Source organism: Pleurodeles waltl, chromosome 7, assembly GCF_031143425.1.
Source record: "Pleurodeles waltl isolate 20211129_DDA chromosome 7, aPleWal1.hap1.20221129, whole genome shotgun sequence".
Classification (NCBI taxonomy): domain Eukaryota; kingdom Metazoa; phylum Chordata; class Amphibia; order Caudata; family Salamandridae; genus Pleurodeles; species Pleurodeles waltl.
The window spans coordinates 505,144,638-505,167,301 of NC_090446.1; the positions used below are offsets into that span (position 1 = coordinate 505,144,638).

The 22,664-nt window shown below is 43.9% G+C and overlaps 1 protein-coding gene across 9 annotated transcripts in view; it reads right to left on the minus strand.

The window, feature by feature from the left end:
* The window catches only part of BCKDK (branched chain keto acid dehydrogenase kinase), a 247,806-nt gene that overhangs the window by 97,182 nt on the left and 127,960 nt on the right, over positions 1 to 22,664 (minus strand). For all 9 annotated transcript variants that reach the window (XM_069244198.1, XM_069244201.1, XM_069244202.1 and 6 more), the window contains 4 exons: positions 9,853 to 9,924; positions 8,486 to 8,713; positions 1,032 to 1,100; positions 450 to 560 (listed from right to left, as the gene is read on the minus strand). In XM_069244198.1, coding sequence (XP_069100299.1) covers positions 450 to 560; positions 1,032 to 1,100; positions 8,486 to 8,689 — 384 coding nt within the window. In that variant the 5' untranslated portion in view covers positions 8,690 to 8,713; positions 9,853 to 9,924. The remainder of the gene's footprint in view (positions 1 to 449; positions 561 to 1,031; positions 1,101 to 8,485; positions 8,714 to 9,852; positions 9,925 to 22,664) is intronic.

Below are 22,664 nucleotides of genomic sequence, written 5' to 3' on the forward strand. Positions count from 1 at the left end.
TGCCTTGAAGGGCAGTAGGCAGACTCCGGACGTAAAAATGAGGATCGACTATATTAGACTGAGAAAACGTGACTGGAATACAATATCGTTGTTGACAGAAAGATGGAATAGAAGTGTTTGGAATAGGCCGAGGAATACCAGAGGGAGAGGAACACAAGTCCGAACCAGACAGCGGAGAGAAAACAATCTAACAAAGGACTCAATGACGATGCACAGTACCACCAAGAGGAAGAGTCACTCAATCTTGTTAATCAAAAAGATTCTTCAAACAAAAACAACTTGCAACACTCCAAGTTCAACACTAGATGGCGGACTTATGCGAAGCACATGTATCTACAGCCACACATGCCATTGAACATAAACTGAGACCTGCTCTTAACAGACAGGGTCTACTGCGAGAAGATACTTATGCAGGGGAGAGGATAGATGGGGCCTGATGAGACACCTACCACATGAAGAATAGTGGGATTGCAGCCGATGATGAAGGGCAAGCTGCGGAAACCTTTAACACGATGAGCTATGCGCACCGGTAGTTCCTTGTGCAGGTAGCGGGCACTTTTCTAGAGGAATGAAAAGGGAAAAGTTGAAAGGAGAGAGGGCCAATAAGAGTGCATGGCTGAAACTCCTGCTCCCCATCTCCACACAAACATTTCAGCACCCAAGAAGCTTAAAAGAGATAAACCAGATGGGAATCCACAAGCACACTCAAACTGCTACAGATCGTCTTGTAAGCATTAACATAACCCTGTACTGTCTTTACACCGTTGTTGTGTCAATAGCATTTTCTTTGCAGGTGATTCATTCAATCTTATCGACGAATAACACCCTTGTACTGAGACCTAGTGAAGAGTTTTATGAAATATGCAGTGACACAAACACAGCCTAATGACTTCGAACATGACAGGAGCAAGACGTGTGTGCTCAGAATAATGGGCACATTTATTCAACAAAAAGCATGGAAAAGTTGCAATTTAAATAATTGCACTGTTTGGAGGACAGTGGTGAGGAGTGCAGAACTTGGGTTTCCTTACCAGGATGTGGCTACCGTCTTGGGAGCGGCCAGAATACAGCATGGTGGTTGGTGTTAGACGTACAGAAGGCTAATAGGAGACAAATAAAGTAGATTTTAGCAGAAACCTAAAGCAATGCACAGGCCAATCTAATTCCAGGTGATCTACATCAAACACTACCAACTTCTATCGCCAAATTGAGATTTTTATTGACTAGCAATTATAACCCTACCACCCAACTTTTACTAGGCAGACAGTGCTAGCAAAACCTATCACACATGAACCCAGGTACCCTTTGCAGACTATTCTATCACATTCAAGGTACTGGCCTGTAGAAGCTGTCAGTCATTAACAATAAAAGCAAGATCATCTTCACTGTTCAGCCTAACCAACATCTACAATGCTTTAAATCAGAGTCTACTGGGGAAACACAGACCAGTGATGACCTGATTCACTGCACCAGTGCTGAAAGAGGAAACCTGGCCCCCACTCACTCTGGCAAATACAATCTATGAGCCTATGATGCTTTACACTGACTGAGCAGAGTTCTGAAAGAGGCTGCATACAAAGTTTCCTGTATGTGGGCAAGAGATGATCCATTCCGATAAATGAAATGATCAACTGCTGCTGAACATGCCATTTTGTCCAAGGGGAAACTGTTGCACGATATGCAGACAACTCCCTGGTTAAACAGATTCAGACAAAATAATGCTGTCAAGAGTAAGGCGAAGAAGACAAAGGAAGTCACCAACAGAACCTTGTGGTGCAAGGGAGGGCATACACAGGACAGCATGCACAGTAGGCCAGGGTAGAGTGAGACTGAGTGAAGTGAAGAGAAGGAGCCCAGGTAGACAAGGAGAGATCAAATTAAAACTGTAAGAGCTGCACACAAATAGAAGTCAGAGAAAGTGAGGTAGAAAGCACAAAGAAGAGCCAGGCATAGCTAGAGGAAGAATAGAGTGGAGGAAAGAAGCAGGAAGCTGCTCTTATGGTTAATGGCTCATTTTCTTCACTTGTTACAAGTGGTCCATTACAAAATCATTAGAGTGAGTGTGTTCACATGTAACCTCTAAAGAATGTGAAAGCGGGCGATGTCCACACTTGACCGCACAAAGTTATAGAGTCAACAGGGCTGCAAGACAAAAGTTCTGCTGGGTACAAGGGGTGCCTGCTCAAGGAGATGTTGAGAGTATTTGATTTACAGTAGTCACCCACCATACGAGATACAAGACAAGAAAGGTGCCAGAGTTACACAATCAAATGCCTGTCTCTCCAGCCCATGCTGGAAACAGCTCAAGTGACTCTCCCGCTTCTCAGCACCTCTTTCAGGAACTCAGATATTGATACACTGGCACACTCAATCCCCAGTAGCTCCTTGAGGGGGCAAGACCCGGAAAAGATAGCACTCTAAACTATACTTTTGGTTGCTCTTCAACAGACCCACTGTTAGGTAGGATACCCCAACTTCTTGTTTGTAGTGGTTAATGAATGGACTTATTCCTAGATATTACAAATTCCCCAACTACAAGCTACAGCACTTCCCCAAGACGCCCTGAGAAAATACACTCAACCAGCCCTTAACTTGATGAAGCCAGGCTACAGCTGGTACTCAAAAACCATAGATATTTGGGAGACATGAGGGTCTCATATTGGCATACATTCCCTTTACTCTTTGACGGGGACTGTGGTTTAATGGAATTTAAAAATGTTATATGTCCAGCAGCGTAGGGACTTATAGTAAAATATATGCACAACTAATACCAAGAAAATGCATTCTAGTAATCTTAATTGCATGCTGCTGCAGAGTGTAATTTGGCATCAAGACAATCAAACCATCAGAAGTGAGAACACATGCTACTGCCAAGCACAATTAAAGGATAAATTACTCACTGCAATAGCGCTTGTAATTTGTGCCTGGTAGCTAAATACTTGCACTGTAATGGAAACTGTTTTCAGATGTAAAGTGGGACAAGTATGTACTTTACTTTCAGTCTCTGCCCTTTATAGCCCTGCATCTCACATATCTCAATTTATTTTAGTATGTGTCAACACCCATGATGAACACAGAGGGATATAGTAGATGGCTTTTCCTGTGCAAAGGAGAACTTAGAACTATCAGTACAAAAGTAATATGGTAAATAACTTGTACTTACTGCTAGCTCCAAAAGTGAAACTCATTAAGTATTAGTAGAGATGTGTTAATTTCAATGGTGGCAAAAGAGATTTTAGGAAAAGTCTGTCTGAACTGGGCAAACACCTAGGAGCCAACACCCTTAGCCTAGCGATATATAACTCCACTAAAGATAATGCACTAGCTAACGCAGTCGTAGAAGTTAACAAAAGCCATCTTGTCAGTTACTGTGTGCACATGGATGCTCTTACAGTACAGTAAAGTAGCAATTATTAACACTTTGAGACGTAAGAGACTGCCCTGCTTGTTCTCCAAGCCTTGCCAGCACATTTATCTGAAGAGACACCACTGTAGTTGACAAAATGACTAAAAGAAATTTGAATGGACAAGGCCCTGCGAAAATTAAAACAATTCTGAAATTCAATATATGTAAATGTTCCTTATCAAGGGATGGTGTAGGAAAAATAAAGGAAGCAAGACCTCCTCTTTAAGATAGACTTTTGACATTTGTTTTCAGGGAGAACTAAAAGTGGGTATGTAGCATCATCTATTCCCCCATAATAAAGCATACTTTGAAAAATCTAAAAGAAAAAACTTAGAAATTGGTCACTGCATAAATTGTTAACCATGAGAAAAACGACTTCCACATGACTGAATTTAAGTCAATGTTGGCTGGAGACACTAGAGTCTTAAGGGTCCAAATGAGAGAATCTAATTACTGACACACACAGAGTCATGCCTGAAATCATGTTTGAAAGATTTAGACACCAAGTATGCTTTTTTAGACTGTTAGAAAAAGAATATTCAGCTTATTAAGTACAAAGTCCTACTATTGCTAAATAGGCCACACAGGACCACTTCAAGTTCAAATAGAGCAGCTGTTGCCTGTTTAGATAAAACGACTTTCCTGATCAGAAAATGTCCTTAATCACAATAAGGTTAACATGGACATTTTGACAAGCTCAATAACCTATCACTCCTCCATAAGCTCTGCAGCGCAATGAAGAGAGTCCATGCCCAGAGTAACTCCAGGTGACATTCAGTGAAAGGGCAATCATTTCAGGAGTTTCAACTATATGGACCACCAATGAAGGTATTCCAACACCTGCTTGAAGGCAGAAATATGTATTGATTGCAAATGAACTTAGTTCAACACCTATTCAGAGGAATCTGTATGATTTACATCAAAATTTGACACAGCCGAAAAAGCATGTATGCAAGAGGCCATAGTAGTCTAGAAATCTTTCTATGGCCCTGTTTGTATCAGCTGAAGCCAGAGTCTAAAAGATACTTAAAGATGCGGAATAACAACCTGCTCATGTAAACACTAATTTACTAAGCTTGCCCATGTAACATGTCCCAGTGGATGATTCACTTATCTCACTGATGACATCCATACACATTTCTGATAAATTTGCATGTTAAAATTTTAAAACTTCGGAGTCACATCATATGTAACACACAAAGTACCCTAGCTGTGACCTTAGTACAATAAGATCACAGTCGTGTTGTATATCTTGGAGATGTTCAAGGACTATTGGTAGAAGTGGAAAGAGTGGTTAAAAAAGCACAAGCAAATTTCCAGTACCAACTCATCAACAACGCATCACAATGTTTCGGCATTTTCCATTTTTTGTGGTCAACAAATTTATGCTTTGTGTACCTCACTGATAAAAAATTATGGTAGCCTGTGTCTGTTTCAGCTCCCACTTTGGCAATGCGTCAATTTGTCTGCTTAACTTGTCTGTATGTGCTTTTTCCTGTAATATAATGTGCTGTGCAATAACTACATTTCTATACATGGTCAAATGTCTTATGACAATTTTGAGAGGGGGGCAGGAGGTTGTTCCTTTTTGTTTGTTGGGATACTACATGGTTGATGTACTTCTGTCCAAATCAGACTCCATGAAATCTTTACTGTCTGAAAGACTGTCCTCAACACTGTGCCTTGTTGCCATCTTGGCTCCAAGTCCTCCACATTTGTGGTAATGATGGCCGCTGGGTCTAACTGGCTGATAGTTGTGCTTCATTATATTGCTGTTAATCCACTAATTCAATTGCTTCTGACAACCCACACATCCCTCCCAGTCCCCTTTCACTTGTGACCAAGGATTAGTCAGCCATTCTTGTATTGGTCCCCTGTAAAAGACTAATTTAGTATCAAATGAATACATGACACCATCTTTGCCAAACATATCCTCACAGTACTAACTGCCAGAAAGTAAGGCATCTGGAAAAGGACAATTTGTTGTTGCAATGTCATCATCCTTATCAGCTCTAGAATCGACAGTGCCAACTCTCTTTCCAGAATTAACCAGGTAAAACCTTTTGTTTGCTTGGGAGTGAGATTTTTATTTCAGGTTGCCTGTGAACCCTGATTGATCTATTAAGCTCACTGCTTTTTGAATACCAGTCTGATATTTCTGAAACAAATCGCCCTTCACCAACCAATGGTTCAGGAGTGGGTACAGATAAATGGCTAGGGGCTCCATTTGCACAGCCACTACTACAGACATTTAACACCTTTGGAGCTGCTTACAAATATTACCACCTTGAATTAGTAATAAACTCACTTCACTACAAACCTAAGATATTGTCTCTGAGCCTGATGCATGGGAATATGAAAATAACCCTGTTCTAGATCTATTGCTGTTACAATGCTGTGTACTTCCATTAATGTTATGAAGTTTTGAAAGGTGTTTACCTGAATCTTCTTTGTTTATGTAAATCTGTTTATATACAATAGGTCCAGAACTGGTCTCAAAATTAGGTATTACTTTGGAATGAGAAAGGAGGCACACATTTGTTCTTTTTCTGTAGCAGCAATACTTAAATGGCTCCCAGTACCAAATGCTCTTGAACATGATGCTGTAGAAGGTTAACTGCTGCCACAACCTGTAAGTTGGTATATGTCCTCTGTACCAGGTCTTCGGTTTGTGATGAAATCTATGGTTGTCTTTCTTGTCTTCTCCTATCAATAGCACTACCTTTGTTAAATGACCCCCTTTGTCTGCAGTGCCTGCATCGCTTTTCCTATGCCTTCCACTTTCTTCTAGTGCTCCAGGCTTTTGTTCAATTTAGGCCAAAAAGATGCTCCCCTCGTAAGAGCACATGAATGTTTATGTTGTTTTCAAGGTAGAAAAATGCCGGGAAGTGGACCTACAGATGCCTTGATACTTTTCCTTAGCATGGCTGTTTCCCAGCATCATCAGCAGTCTAAAGAGGGTTTGAGAAAAGTGATGCAAATAATTAATTTTTCATCTTCCACAATGGCATTCACCCTTTTCTGAAACTTATCTTGGAGATGCTGAATTAAATCATGCATTTCCGCCCATTGGCTGATGCTCATATATAATCAGGAGTCCATCTGAATTAGTGCAGCAGCAGCACTATTCATCTTGTGATCTACTGCTTTCAAGCCTTTGCTATGCAAGTCTGTTGGAGGATCTTCTCATGACTTTGTACTCTTTTCCTTGCCGTTGCCACTATCAAGAAGACTTCACATGTAAACCTACGTATTGCAGCTTCTATTGAGAAGGTTTATAGTTTCCTCAATTCAGCTCCTTAATGGATCAAACCTCAGAAATATCTTACTTTGTTGCAATACTTTCAATAACAGACAAAAACTGATATATTGCATTTCTTTACCACTGCACCATCCCCTTTAATCTCATTTCATGGAGATGGTCTACTTGGATACACTAGTACATCCTCCCGCGGTGAGTCAGTATCTATGTGCTGCCGCATTTCTTCCTCATCTTCCTAAACATATTATGTCTTCTCATTAACACATAGTGCCTGGATGAAAAGATTTTCAGGAGTGTACGCTTTCCCCCTTGTTTAAGAGTCTAAGTATGGATACTTTAATTCCTGTCAGTTCAAGGTTATAAGAAGGCAAGGTTTCTCAAGGGATTGTTCTTTCTTAAACAGTGAGCTAATCTATATATTGAAAGCCCTCATGGACCAAGAGGAGCACAACTTTTATGTTTCATCCTAACACTACACTACTCACAATATTAATGTTTTCCCCATGGACTTTTATCAAAAGATGCCAGTCACTTCATCTGTTGAAGACTTTTCAACACACGTGGATGCCTTTTCCTTCAATGCCAAAAAAGCATAAAAAGACACAACATTTAAGAACGACCAAGCAGGCATTCTTCAACAAGGCCAAGCATTCATTCTAAAACCTGTACTCCACAGCCCTGGTCACTTCTGCTAGAACACAGTCAATATCATTCATCAATGTCAACCAATTCTCGATGTATCAATCATGAAGTCCTCAAATCCCTTGGGTGCTCATCAGACACACCACTGAATTTATTTGAAGATTTTAAGATTTTAAGAAGGAGGCCCCAAATTTTGGGACACTGTGGGCTTAACATCGGCCAGCAGATAGTCATCAGAAATTCACCTATGCTTGACTTCCAACATTAAAACTTTTTCAATTAAGAAAGGCTTCTAAACCCAACCACTAGATGGTGGAATAATGCGCAGCATCCACATTTAGAGCAGGTTCATGCTGTAACACAAGTAAGTACCTAATGTTCTATACATTGCCAGTGGTAGTCATACATTATTCAAAACACCAGCAGCACCCTCAAAATAGTTGAAACTCTGCCTCTATAATAAATAGGAAGCCTGTAGTATTCGAAAGAGAACATCCTCTTGTACATAACAATGCTCTTGTATGCCACACTACTAAAAGGTACACGAGGTTTAGTGTCGGGAAAACTCATTGATTGGCTGAATAAAACATGTATTTTACTGACAGCTCTAGAGGCCTCTATTTTCCTTATTTACACTTGAAAACAATTGATTTGTTGGGTTTAGTTCTACCTTCAAAGACTTCACAGAGGCACGTAAGAGGTGCTTGCTTTGTTCAATTGTCTCCAAATAGCCCATAACAGCTTTACGACGCTTCATTTCCAGAGAGTACAGTCTTACAGATTCAGAAGTGGGGTGTAGAAGGCCGTAACCAATATAAGGGCAACCCCAGGATGGAGCAGTAACTTCAAGAAGCCTTACATGTAATTATTCCACACATCTCTAACCAGAAGGCAGCAGCAGACAACAAAAAGACACCTCAAAATGTGAACCATTCTCCCTGCAACAACTGCGTTCTACATATTATGATTCAACACACCTCCCTGAGCTGCTGTCACACTGAAGTGACCCAATTCAGTACAAAAAATAACTCCCTAGGCTGCAGTAGCGTCTCAAGGTGACTTAAGATAACCAGCCTTTAGCACTTACGCAACTGCTGGTCCCACCAACCTGACTGATAGCAGCTTCTTGAAGGTCCTAAACAGAATGCATTTCCCAGGCCCAAGCAATCCCTCACCTTTTCAGCAGCAGCATCTATGCTGGGTTGGTTGTAGAAGGAGGTGACAGTCTTGGATCGCTCCCGTGCCAACTCAGTATGACTGTGGTCTGTCGCAGATGTGGAGTAGCGCCCGAATGATGGCCATGCTAGTCCAGGAGGCAAAGAGAGAAGACCTCCCCCGCGCCCTCTCACCGGCAGTATGACTAGCGTCTTCCACATCATTGTGCCTTTAAGAAGACCAGAGTCCTGCAGAAAGGGAAAAATGTGCATCAGCAGAGGGAGTTTAACAGAGGCAGATCCTCGTACTGCAGACTGATGCATAACCCTCATAAAAAGCAGCACAGATCCAGTACCGACAGTAGGTTTAATGGCGACAGACATAATTATGCATTTTGATTTTCCTTCTATGTCTTTGTATGCTGAAAAAAAACTGATTATGGGCGTTTTTTGTGCATATGAATAACATTCAAGGTTAATGAGAGCAGCAATTATATTTTTCTACACAAACAATGGTATTCAAGCAAGCCCACACTACAGTATTTTTATCACGTGCATAGTGAAAACAGACACACAAATTTAAGCAGACACTGTAAGCAGATCATTGTTAGTGTAATGAACTGAGAGGTGCCTGAAGCACAGAAGCAGACTAACTACACTGCTTTATATGCAACTTGTATTTACTGCCACCACACATAAATGACTGGCAACATATATTTGATGTCGCAAGATAAACTATATGAAATGGACTCTTTCTGTTGTGTGTTTAGGATACAGTAACAAAATGCTCTACTATTCAGTGCACGCTTTCTCACTGCCCCCTCACCTACTTTGCTGGGCAATTTGAAAGCATGAATCCCTCAAATAGGCCTGCTACATCATATTACGAATCAATGATATGGTAGACTTTGTGTGATTGCGACTTCCTAAGCAATACTGTGCAAATATTCTGCAGTACTGTGTCTCCTACCATAGAATGCAGGTATGCTTGTACAGTGAGCCTAACTCCCCAATCCTGCTATTGTGAAGCCTGAGGGTTAACCACGCAACCTCCAATTGCTAACACAAAACGCCTCCCTATTATTAATTGGATTAATTTGCAGTCTATTTTACTACTGTTGTCTTTTTTCTCAAACTATGGTTATAGATGTGGTGAAATCTTGCAGCTCCAAGTTATTTGCTTCTGCTAGTTCAGCAAACTTTAGAACGTATGTCTCACATACACTATAGTCTCTCTCCACACTACACAACAGTTCTGTGTACATAAGTTTCTCCACAGTCCCGGGGACCCCTTTGCTGCATTCATACCATAGTGTCACTGGCCTACTACCAGCATCACTTCTGATCATACAGTTCCTACTTTACCCCACATCCCTAAGAACACATACCTTGTTCAAGGCTGCAAAGAGGCAGGCGTCTTTTCCTGTGTGCTATGCAATCTGCAGCCCTTCCTACATAGCCTGTAAAGAAAGCAGTAACACAGGTTAAGCACCAATCTCTACTACACAAAGACTAGAAAATTGATCATTGTCTGGTAACCTAAACCCATTCCCTTCATTAGAACCTGAAAAAGCAGCTCAGCCAGAGATTAAATGTCAATTTCTAATCTCAATTTGAAATTCAGCAGAGGACGTAGATGAAGGTAGCATTAACAATTACTTCAATACAGCGCAGGCATTGTCAAAGGCAAAATGTCTTGATGCGAATTAAAGTGTCTTTTGTGTCACTGATGGGTTTAGGTACCCAATTAATTATCATACGTGCACTTTGATCGTCATAATTTCACTCCTGCATCATTATTCCAGCCACTGATGTATTCTTGCATTCACCCTCTAAAACAACCAAAATAGAAGACAGAGGAACAACAACATATGCAAGATTAATGAAAAGAATAGAGGTAGAAAAAGAAAAGGGAAACAAGCTCCCGTCTACACACAGCAGGCGTGTGTTTGCAATAACAAAACTACACATTGTACCAGGTGTCTGTCTTGCAGTGGTAATGAACACAGTATGTTGTCCTTTTAAAGTTACAGTCTGGCCGCCACATTCAGAATCAACATGTTGGCCATCTTGGAAAGGTAAAACATTGATACACAATGGACAAAAGCATTCAGTAATGGTTACTTGGTTTCGAGAAGTGGCCATGCGGGACACAGCACACTACAAATGAAATAAGCTGCAAGCAAGCAACCAGTTGGCACTGTCTGTGGAACTGTAGTACCCTCTTAATAAAAATCAGAACAGAAAGAGTAGAAGCAAACAAATGAAAGGAGAACTATAAAAGGAGGCAACTGAAAACGAAAGGACTGGCCAACCAGGCCCGACAGTCATTTTCAGATGGATTTACACAGATAAGAAAATGCCATTGTTCACGAGGTAAGAGAGTCCATAGCTGATGTGGACAGGATAGTTACCCTATGTACGCTCTCAGGGATCGAAGCAGAGAGTAAACAACACTTAGACAGATATTGAAAATGTCACTTACCCAGTGTACATCTGTTTGTGGCATCAGTCGCAGTAGATTCGCATGTTTTGCAATAGCTCGCCATCTGGTGTTGGGCCGGAGTGTTACAAGTTGTTTTTCTTCGAAGAAGTCTTTCGAGTCACGGGACCGAGTGACTCCTCCTTTTGTCTCCATTGCGCATGGGCGTCGACTCCATCTTCGATTGTTTTTCCCCGCAGAGGGTGAGGTAGGAGTTGAATTGTAGTAATAGTGCCCATGCAATGGAGTGACTAAGTATGCACCTATTTAAGGTTGAGATGATACATATACAAATAGTTGAAGGTAACTTCCAAACTGCTACAGGCTCCCGGGGAGGCGGGTGGGCACATGCGAATCTACTGCGACTGATGCCACGAACAGATGTACACTGGGTAAGTGACATTTTCAGTTCGATGGCATCTGTCGCTGTAGATACGCATGTTTTGCATAGACTAGTAAGCAGTTATCTCCCCAAAAGCGGTGGATCAGCCTGTAGGAGTGGAAGTAGTCTGAAATAATGTTCTTAATACGGCTTGACCTACTGTGGCTTGTTGTGCGGATAACACGTCTACACAGTAGTGCTTGGTGAATGTGTGAGGCGTAGACCATGTGGCTGCCTTACATATTTCTTGCATTGGGATGTTTCCTAGAAAGGCCATGGTAGCACCTTTCTTTCTGGTTGAGTGTGCCCTTGGTGTAATGGGCAGCTGTCGTTTAGCTTTAAGGTAGCAGATTTGGATGCATTTAACTATCCATCTGGCTATACCTTGTTTTGATATTGGGTTTCCTGCATGAGGTTTTCGAAATGCAATAAATAGTTGTTTAGTCTTTCTGATGTTCTTTGTTCTGTCAATGTAATACATCAATGCTCTTTTGACATCTAATGTATGTAGTGCCCTTTCAGCTACGGTATCTGGCTGTGGAAAGAACACTGGAAGTTCCACTGTTTGATTTAGATGGAACGGTGAAATAACCTTTGGCAAAAATTTAGGATTGGTCCTTAGGACGACCTTATTCTTGTGTAGTTGTATAAAAGGTTCCTGTATTGTAAACGCCTGAATCTCGCTTACTCTTCTTAGGGAAGTAATGGCGATGAGAAATGCCACCTTCCAGGTTAGGAACTGTATTTCGCAGGAGTGCATGGGTTCAAAAGGTGGACCCATAAGTCTAGTTAGGACAACATTTAGGTTCCATGAAGGAACAGGTGGTGTTCTTGGTGGTATAATTCTCCTAAGGCCCTCCATGAATGCTTTAATGACTGGTATCTTATATAGGGAAGTTGAATAGGTAGTCTGCAGGTATGCAGATATTGCTGCAAGGTGTATTTTAATGGAAGAGAAAGCCAGGTTAGATTTTTGTAAGTGAAGCAAGTAACCCACTACATGTTCTGGAGTTGTGTGTAATGGTTGTATTTGATTAATATGGCAGTAGCAAACAAACCTCTTCCATTTACTTGCATAGCAGTGCCTGGTGGATGGCCTTCTGGCTTGTTTTATGACTTCCATACATTCTTGGGTAAGTTGTAAGTGCCCGAATTCTAGGATTTCAGGAGCCAGATTGCTAGATTCAGCGATGCTGGATCTGGGTGTCTGATCTTTTGGTTGTGTTGTGTCAACAGATCTGGCCTGTTGGGCAATTTGATGCAGGGTACTACTGATAGGTCTAGCAGCGTTGTGTACCAGGGTTGCCTTGCCCAAGTTGGTGCTATTAATATGAGTTTGAGTTTGTTTTGACTGAGTTTGTTTACCAGGTAAGGAAGGAGAGGGAGAGGAGGAAAAGCGTAAGCAAATATCCCTGACCAGTTCATCCATAGGGCATTGCCTTGGGACTGTTTGTGTGGGTATCTGGATGCGAAGTTTTGGCATTTTGCGTTCTCGTTTGTCGCAAACAAGTCTATCTGAGTTGTTCCCCAGAGTTTGAAATAAGTGTTCAGAATTTGGGGGTGAATTTCCCATTCGTGGACCTGTTGGTGATCTCGAGAGAGATTGTCTGCGAGTTGATTTTGGATCCCTGGTATAAATTGTGCTATTAGGCGAATTTGGTTGTGAATTGCCCAACGCCAAATCTTTTGTGCTAGCAGGCTTAACTGCGTGGAGTGCGTCCCCCCTTGCTTGTTTAGATAATACATTGTTGTCATGTTGTCTGTTTTGACGAGAATGTATTTGTGAACTATTATTGGTTGGAAAGCTTTTAGTGCTTGAAAAACTGCTAGAAGTTCTAGGTGATTTATATGCAGTTTTGTTTGATGTACGTTCCATTGTCCTTGTATGCTGTGTTGATCGAGGTGTGCTCCCCACCCTGTCATGAAAGCATCTGTTGTTATTACGTATTGTGGCACTGGGTCTTGGAAAGGCCGCCCTTTATTTAAATTTATGTTGTTCCACCACAGAAGCGAGAGGTAAGTTTGGCGGTCTATTAACACCAGATCTAGAAGGTGACCCTGTGCTTGTGACCATTGTGATGCTAGGCACTGTTGTAAGGGCCTCATGTGCAGTCTTGCGTTTGGGACAATGGCTATGCATGAAGACATCATGCCTAGGAGTTGTAGTACCATCTTTGCTTGTATCCTTTGTGTTGGATACATGCGTTGTATGATGGTGTTGAAATTTTGAATTCTTTGTGGACTTGGAGTGGCTACTCCTTTTGATGTGTCTATTATGGCTCCCAGGTATTGTTGTACCTTGCGCGGCAGAATTTTGGATTTTGTGAAGTTGACGGTGAACCCTAGTTTGAAGAGGGTTTGTATGATATGATTTGTGTGATTTGAGCACTCTATTAACGAATGGGCCTTGATTAGCCAGTCGTCTAGATATGGGAACACATGTATTTGCTACCTTCTTATGTGTGCAGCGACTACCGCTAGACATTTGGTAAAGACTCTTGGTGCGGTTGTTAATCCGAAAGGCAGTACCTTGAATTGGTAATGTATTCCCTTGAATACAAACCTTAGGTATTTCCTGTGCGATGGGTGTATTGGTATATGGAAATAAGCATCCTTGAGGTCTAAAGTTGCCATGTAGTTGTGTAGTTTTAGCAATGGCAATACTTCTTGTAGTGTGACCATGTGAAAGTGGTCTGATTTGATGAAAGTGTTCACTACTCTGAGGTCTAGGATTGGTCTCAGCGTTTTGTCCTTCTTTGGTATCAGAAAGTACAGTGAGTAAACTCCTGTGTTTATTTGTGTGTTTGGCACTAATTCGATTGCATTCTTTTGCAATAGTGCCTGCACTTCTATCTCCAGGAGATTGGAATGATGTGTTGTCAAATTTTGTGCTTTTGGTGGTATGTTTGGAGGGAATTGTAGAAATTCTATGCAATAACCATGTTGGATAATTGCTAGAACCCAAGTGTCTGTAGTGATTTCCTCCCATGCTTTGTAATAATGACTTATTCTTCCCCCCACAGGTGTTGTGTGGAGGGGGTGAGCGACATGTGAGTCACTGTTTAGTAGTAGGGGTTTTGGGGCTCTGAAATCTTCCTCTATTCCTAGGGAATTGCCCTCCTCTATATTGTCCCCGAAAACCTCCTCTATACTGTCCCTGGTAACTGGACGGTGTTGCTTGTGAGGTGCTGGCTTGTGTGCTCTGACCCCGAAACCCCCCTCTAAAGGGTGTTTTACGGAATGTGCTGTAATTCCCTCTGCTCTGCGGGGAGTAGAGTGCACCCATGGCTTTGGCAGTGTCCGTATCTTTTTTGAGTTTCTCAATCGCTGTGTCCACTTCTGGACCGAACAGTTCTTTTTCGTTAAAAGGCATATTGAGAACTGCTTGTTGAATCTCTGGTTTAAATCCAGACGTTCGGAGCCATGCATGCCTTCTGATAGTTACAGATGTATTAATTGTCCGTGCAGCTGTATCTGCAGCGTCCATGGAGGAGCGGATCTGGTTGTTGGAAATGGTCTGTCCCTCCTCAACCACTTGTTTTGCCCTATTTTGTAAGTCCTTGGGCAGATGTTCAATGAGATGTTGCATCTCGTCCCAGTGGGCTCTGTCATAGCGCGCAAGTAGTGCCTGGGAGTTCGCGATGCGCCACTGGTTTGCAGCTTGTGCTGCGACTCTCTTACCAGCTGCATCGAACTTGCGGCTTTCTTTATCTGGGGGTGGTGCATCTCCAGATGTGTGGGAGTTGGCCCTTTTCCTAGCTGCTCCTACAACGACAGAGTCTGGTGGCAGCTGTGTAGTGATGAAAACCGGGTCTGTAGGAGGCGCCTTATACTATTTTTCCACCCTTGGTGTGATTGCCCTACTTTTGACCGGCTCCTTAAAGATTTCTTTTGCGTGCCGGAGCATACCAGGGAGCATAGGCAGGCTTTGGTATGAGCTGTGGGTGGAGGAGAGTGTGTTGAATAAAAAATCATCCTCGACCTGTTCTGAGTGGAGGCTTACGTTGTGAAATTGTGCTGCTCTAGCCACCACTTGAGAATACGCGGTGCTGTCCTCTGGTGGAGATGGCTTCGTAGGGTATGCCTCCGGACTGTTATCTGACACTGGGGCGTCGTATAGGTCCCATGCGTCTTGATCTTGGTCACCCTGGCTTATGGTGGTGTGAGCTGGGGAGTGTGATGGAGTTTGTGCTGGTGAGACGTTAATCACGGGCGGAGGAGAGGGTGGTGGGGTAACTCTTTTCACCACTTTTGGTTGTGGTGTCTGTTCAGTTTGGAACTCCAACCTTCTCTTTCTTCTAATAGGGGGAAGGGTGCTTATTTTTCCTGTCCCCTGCTGTATGAAAATACGCTTTTGCGTATGGTCCACATCAGTTGATTGTAGCTCTTCCTCAAACCTATGCTTTTGCATTTGGGAGGTTAGCGAGTGCTCTTCTGTATAAGAGCCTGAAGCTGGGTCGGTTGCAGTTTGTTTCGGGACCGAAACCCTGTCTGCGTCATTTTTCGGCTCCAAGGTGACTTTTTTCATTTTCGGGGCCGAAACCTGTCGGCGCCGATCTTCTTCGGGGCCGCTGTCTCGGCGTCGAGCCGTGTCTACACCGGCATCTCGGTGTCGAGGCTCGTCTCCAGCACTTTCTCGGTCCCGAGAAGGCTGCGTGCCGGTGTCTCGACCGGAGTCGGACGATCTCGGCACTGTTTGGGCCTTTTTCGGTGCCGACGGTCGGTCACCGAATTTATGGGTGGAGCCATGGCCTGGTGGCAGTGGCGTCCCCTGGGCCTTGTAAATCTTCCTCTGTGTGGTTTTCGACGTCTTATTCACGGTTTGTGTATCGTCGAATCCTTCGGAGTCTGAGTCTTGGATCGAGAAGGTACCTTCCTCTTCTTGTTCCTCGAACTCTCGGTGGGCTGTCGGCGCGGACGCCATCTGAAGTCTTCTGGCTCGACGGTCTCGGAGTGTTTTTCGGGACTGGAACGCACGACAGGCCTCGCAGGTGTCTTCACTGTGCTCAGGTGACAGGCACAGGTTACAGACCAAGTGTTGGTCTGTATAGGGGTATTTATTGTGGCATTTGGGGCAGAAACGGAACGGGGTCCGTTCCATCGGCGTTCTTCAGCACGCGGTCGGGCCGACCAGGCCCCGACGGGGGATCTAAAAAACTACCCCCGAAGGGCACCGGAGCTCTTCGATCCTTCGACGCGGTGTTGAATCTAACTACGCCGATCCCGAACGCAACAATACCGACGAAAATCTTCCGAAATTAGCTATCTTTCCGTTCCGAAACTCGGAGCGACAGGAACACGTCCGAACCCGATGGCGGAAAAAAAACAATCGAAGATGGAGTCGACGCCCATGCGCAATGGAGACAAAAGGAGGAGTCACTCGGTCCCGTGACTCGAAAGACTTCTTCGAAGAAAAACAACTTGTAACACTCCGGCCCAACACCAGATGGCGAGCTATTGCAAAACATGGGTATCTACAGCGACAGATGCCATCGAACATATATATATATATGGCACTTAAGCCTGTCAGGCATTCCCAAGAGATTTTGGTACAAAGTATTATCGTGCACTCTTCTACTTCAACGGTTTGCCAAAGTGGTTAACTAACATTAAAACCCTTCCCTACAAATGTAATCTATGAGATTTCATGTAACAAAATACCGACTGCAGGTTTTAACACTGTGCAAAAACAATACATCTTAACCCTATAAGTGTGGGAGTCGGCCAATGGCTGACATCCACACAACCTCCATAGTCAGTGTAACTGCCACTGGCCAACACTGGGAGGCACCGAAAGGCCCCTCCGGTGCTCAGCATCAGAGGGAATTCATTATGTTTCTTTTGGTCAGGTTGCTCGGGAAGAGCTTCCCGAGAAGTATGACGCTTTATTTATTTAGTTTTTTAAACCACAATGACGAGCAGCATGCAGGGCGAGCTGACGTCACTGCAGTTAAAGGAAAAGTAAAAGAAGTAGAGGGGCTCATTTTACTTTCACTGAATCAGTACTCAGGTGGGCTATTTCAGCCCCCTGAGCACTGATTCTAAAGGGAGAGTTATGGTTGGAAACAGGAGAATGTCCCCTTTCCAAAGGTACCTCTGCCCAGTGGATCCCTGCTCGGGGATCGCCACAAGAGGGCGATCCCCAAGCAGGATCCAATCCACTCACTAGCTTGTGCCCTCCCCCGGGACACTACTTATATTTCAGTCTTTATGCCCCCTGGAGGGGCAGATTGGGCCAACTAACCCTCCCCAAGAGGGCAGAAAGGCCACTAGGCACCGGAGACTTTATTTAAAATAAAAATATTGGGGTGGGGGCTGACCAGCATGTGCATGGCCATACCCCCATCCCTAATAAAAGGGGAAGGAAAATGTTACTTACCCAGTAGACATCTGTTCATGGCATGTAGTGCTGTAGATTCACATGCTTTGCATTATCCTGACATCTAGTGTTGGGTCCGGAGAGTTACAAGTTGTTTTTCTTCTAAGAAGATGTTTTGAGTCGCAGGATCGAGTGACTCCTCCCTATCCTTTGATAACACGCATGGGCATCAAGTCATTTATTAGATTATTTTCCCGCAGGCAGGTGAGAAAGAGGAATGAGAAGGAAGTATAGCGAAAAACGTCCCTGAAAGTTTATCTACAAATATAAACAAATGTACAGTAACTGCAATAGGTGTATAGGTAAGAGGGTGGGTGCATGTGAATCTACAGCACTACATGTCACAAACAGATGTCTTCTGGGTAAGTAACATTTTTCGTTTGGTGGCATGTGTGACTGTAGATACACATGCTTTGCATAGACTGTGATGCAGTCCAGCCAAAAAACAGTGGCTAGCCTGTGGAAATTGCAGTTGCCTGAAAAAGAGTTCTTAGGACAGCTTGTCCTACATAGTTTGCTGTTGTGCTTGTGCATCCACACAATAATGCTTTGTGAACGTGTTTGATATAGATCAAGTAACTGCTCTGCATGGGTCAGCTAAAGAAATATTTCTGAAAAAAGCCATAGGAGCACCTTTTTCCCTAGTGGAATGTGCCCTATGAGTTTGTGGCAAATTTATTTTTGCCTTAGCATGACATGTTTGTGTACATTAAGCATCCATCTAGCTTTGCATTTTTAGGAAATTGGATTGCCCCTGAATGGCAAAGCGAATGCCATAAAAAGTTGTTTCGTTTTCTTAAACTCTTTAGTCCTGTCAATATAGTACGAGTGCCCGCTTTACATCTAATGTGTGGACTGCCCTCTCTGCTACTTAATCAGGTTGTGGGATAAAAACTGGTAAATCAATGGTCAGATTGATATAAAATTGAGACACCACTTTTGGTAGGAATCTTGGATTTGTGCCAAGGACCACCTTATCCTTATGAATTTGAAAGAAAGTTTCCTCTATTGTTAAGGCTTGGAGCTCACCGACACGTCTAAGTGATGTGATTACAACCAAAAAGCTACTTTCCATGAAAGGAACTGAATAGGACATGAGTGAAGTGGCTCCAATGGAGGGCCCATGAGCCCAGTGAGTACAATGTTAAGATTCCACGATGGAACAGGTGGAAGTCTAGGCAGAATTACCCTTGTAAGTCCTCCCATGAAAGTTTAAATAACAGGGATTCTGAACATTGAAATATGTTCTCTCTTTTGTAAGTATGCAACTATAGCTGCAAGATGTAATCTGTTTGACGTGTAAGCCAATTTAGTTTGCTGCAAATGAAGCAAGTAGCAAATAATTTCTTGGACTGATGCCTTAATTGGATCAATGTGTTTGGACCGGAAATAGCCATATTGCTAAATGGACCAATTTGGGGGTCTGGTTGCCTGATCTGTTGGTGGCTCTGTGTGAGAAGATCCAGCCTGTTGGGGAGCTTCTCGGGAGGAACTTACGAGAGGCCCAGAAGTGTTGTGAACCAAGGTTGACATGCCCATGTGGGCGCTACCAGTATCATAGTTAGTGACGTCTGAGCTTGCAAATCAGAAGTGGAACGAGTGTGAGAGGTGGAAAAGCGTAAGCAAATATCCATGACTAGCTCATCCATAGAGCATTGCCCTTGGAGAAAGGGTGAGTACCTCTATGCACAGTTTGGGCATTTTGCATTTTCTTTTCTGTGGCAAAAAGATCTATTTGAGGATTTCCCCACCTTTGGAAGTATTTTTGAAGGATGTACGGGTGGTGTCCCATTTGTGGACTTGTTGATGCATCCTGCTGAGCAGATCTAAAAAGTTGTTGTCTGTGCCTGTGAGATACTCTGCTAGTAGGTGAATGTGGTGGTGATGAGCTCATTCCAATTTTTTTGTGTCAGTTCCGATAACTGTAACTATCGTGTCCCTGCCTACCCACCTACATCGCCCCCCTCTTTGGTAGACAATACATCGCTGTCACATTGTCCGTCTGGACAAGGACAACTTTATGTGTGAGGTGAGGTATGTTAGAAATGGGGTCTCTAGCTGGCAATCAGTTTGCACACTGTCCAAGTAGGGACCCTCACCATAGTCAGGATAATGGAGATACCAGCTCAGATAACTCCCCTGCTCACCCCCTTGGTAGCTTGGCATGAGCAGTCAGGCTTATCTCATAACACAGTAACACATTGAAAACACTACAAAAGGACACCACACCAGTTTTAGAAAAATAGCCAATATCTATTTAAAACAAGACCAAATACAATAAAGATCCAACATACAGTAATAAAAATATGAGTTCTGCAAGATTTACTTAAAAATACAGTTCCTTGAAGTCAATAGCTCCACCTGGGGCTATCACGGCGTCGTGATCCACAAAACCAACAGTTCAGGCTGGCCGCGGCATCCCAGGCCAGCTATGGTGTCGGGAAGACCTGCAAAGAGTACCTTGGATTTGTAGGGCGCCGTGATCCCCGGAGAGCAGCGTTGCTGACGCCGCTGTGTCGGTTCTAGAGTCGGTGCAGGAGTCGTCAGGCCCTTGAAGTCACACGCTTTGCAGATCGCGCTGGAGGTGTTGGCGTCGGGGCTGCAGTGCGAAGCGGGACGATGCGATGTGTGGTGTCCACAGGTCACAGTGCAGGCAGCGGCGTCGTTATTGCGGAAGCGCTGTCATCAGTAGGCCCAAGCCAGTGGTGCGGGACGGGGCTTCGTAACCCTCACGAGCAGTGTCTACAGGTACTGGTGCAGGCAGGAATGCCTGGTGACGGCACTGGAGTCAATGGTGCTGGCGTGGGTAGACTAGGGCTGCGGTGCGGGACGGTGCTTTGTGCTCCTCACAAGCAGTGTCCACAGGCCACGGTGCCAGCAGGAGCGGTGGCATCAGGGAGGCCCACGCTGCGGTGTAAGCAGGCGATGCAGGAGTACAGGGCCCTTAGGTGGCGGTGTGAGCAGCGGCGAAGTGACGGCGTTGGTGAGAGCAGGGTTGCGGTGCGAAGCGGGGCAATGCGACTCCATGCGACAGCGGCAGGTCACGGTGCAGGCCAACGCGTCGTTGGCGACGCCGCAGTGGTTATTCTTCTTGAACAGCACAAAACACCCAGTGCAGCAGGTCGAGGAAACTGAATTTTTTGGTGTCCTTGAGACTTCCAAAAGGAGGCAAGTTTTACTCCTAGCCCTTGGAGAACTTTCTCAAGCAGGATACACAGCAAAGTTCACCCTTTGCACTTTTTTAAGGCAGAATCAGCAACTGCAGGCCAGTCCAGCAAAACAGCACAGCAAAGGGACAGTACTCCTCCTCCAGCTCTTCTCCTTGGCAGAGGTTCCTCTTGATTCAAGAAAGATTCTAGAAGTCTGGGGTTTGGGGTCTTCTTCTTATACCCTTTTCTGCCTTTGAAGTTGGCAAACTTCAAAGCAAAGTCTCAAGAGTTGGCAAGATCCTTCCTTGCCCAGGCCAGACCCCAAACACACACCAGGGGGTCAGAAACTGCATTGTGTGATTGCAAGCACAGTCCTTTCAGATGTGGACAACCACTCCTCCCTCCCCTCTAGCTCAGATGGCTCATCAGGATATGCAGGCTACACCTCGCCCCCTTTTGTGTCACTGTCTAGAGAAGAGGTGTGAACAGCCCAACTGTCAAACTGACCCAGACAGGGAATCCACAAACAGGTAGAGTCACAGAATGGTTTAAGCAAGAAAATGCCTACTTTCTAAAAGTGGCATTTTCGAACAGACCATTTAAAAACCAACTTTAATAAAAGATGTATTTTTACATTGTGAATTCAGAGACCCTAAACTCCATATTCTTATCTGCTCTCAAGGGGAATCTGATCTTTAAGGATATTTAAAGGCAGCCCCCACGTTAATTGGCAGTATTTCACTGTTAGGACATATAAAACACACTAGTATATGCCCGACCTTAAACACACACTGCACCCTGCCCCCAGGGCTACCTAGGGCCTACCTTAGGGGTGCCTGACATGTAGTAAAAGGGAAGGTTTAGGCCTGGCAAGTGGGTACACTTGCCAGGTCGAATTGGCAGTTTAAAACTGCATACACAGACACTGCAGAAGCAGATCTGAGCCCTTATTACAGGGCTACTAATGAGGGTGGCACAACCAGTGCTGTAGCATCTGATTTATAGGCCCTGGGCACCTCTAGTGCACTTTACTAGGGACTTACCAGTAAATCAAATATGCCAATCATGGATATATCAATCAACAGTACAATTTCTATAGGGAGCAGTTGCACTTTAGCACTGGTTAGCAGTGGTAAAGTGCACAGAGACAATAAACCAGCAAAAACAGACCTGGAAAAAAAAAAAAGGAGGAAGAAGGCAAACATTTCGGGGCTAACCCTGCAAAAACAGCCATTTCCAACAAGGTAGGAAAGCTTTGAGGGCTAAAATAGCGCCTGAAGCTTAAGATAGTTGATGTGCTTGGCTTGGAACAATGTGTGTAATCCAAAAGACCCAGCATGCGAAATTTTGAAGATGTGCTCCCCAGCCTGTCAAGGATGCATTCGTGGTCAGAACGAGTTGAGGCACAGGGTCTTGAAAGGGCTACCCTTTTAAGAGGTTGGTGAAATTCTACCATTGCAGAGAGTGGTAAGTTTGGCGGGCTATCTACACTAGAACTTGAAGTCGACCCTGTGACAGACCACTGACAAGACAGGTATTGCTGTAGCTGATGCATGTGAAGTCTGGCATTGAATACGATGGCAATGCAAGATACCATCATCCCTAAAAGCCGCATGACAGTTGGCAGTGAGTGTGATTCTGTTGAAACTGAGGCAGCAGCTGCTGGAAGTTTTGTATCCGAGCTGCACTGGGGTATGCTAACCCTAGTTGAGTGTTGAGAATTGCCCCTAAATATGGTCGAAACTGTAGAGGTTGTAGATGAGAATTTACAAAGTTGATTGTGAATCCAAATTTGTGAAGAAAGTTTA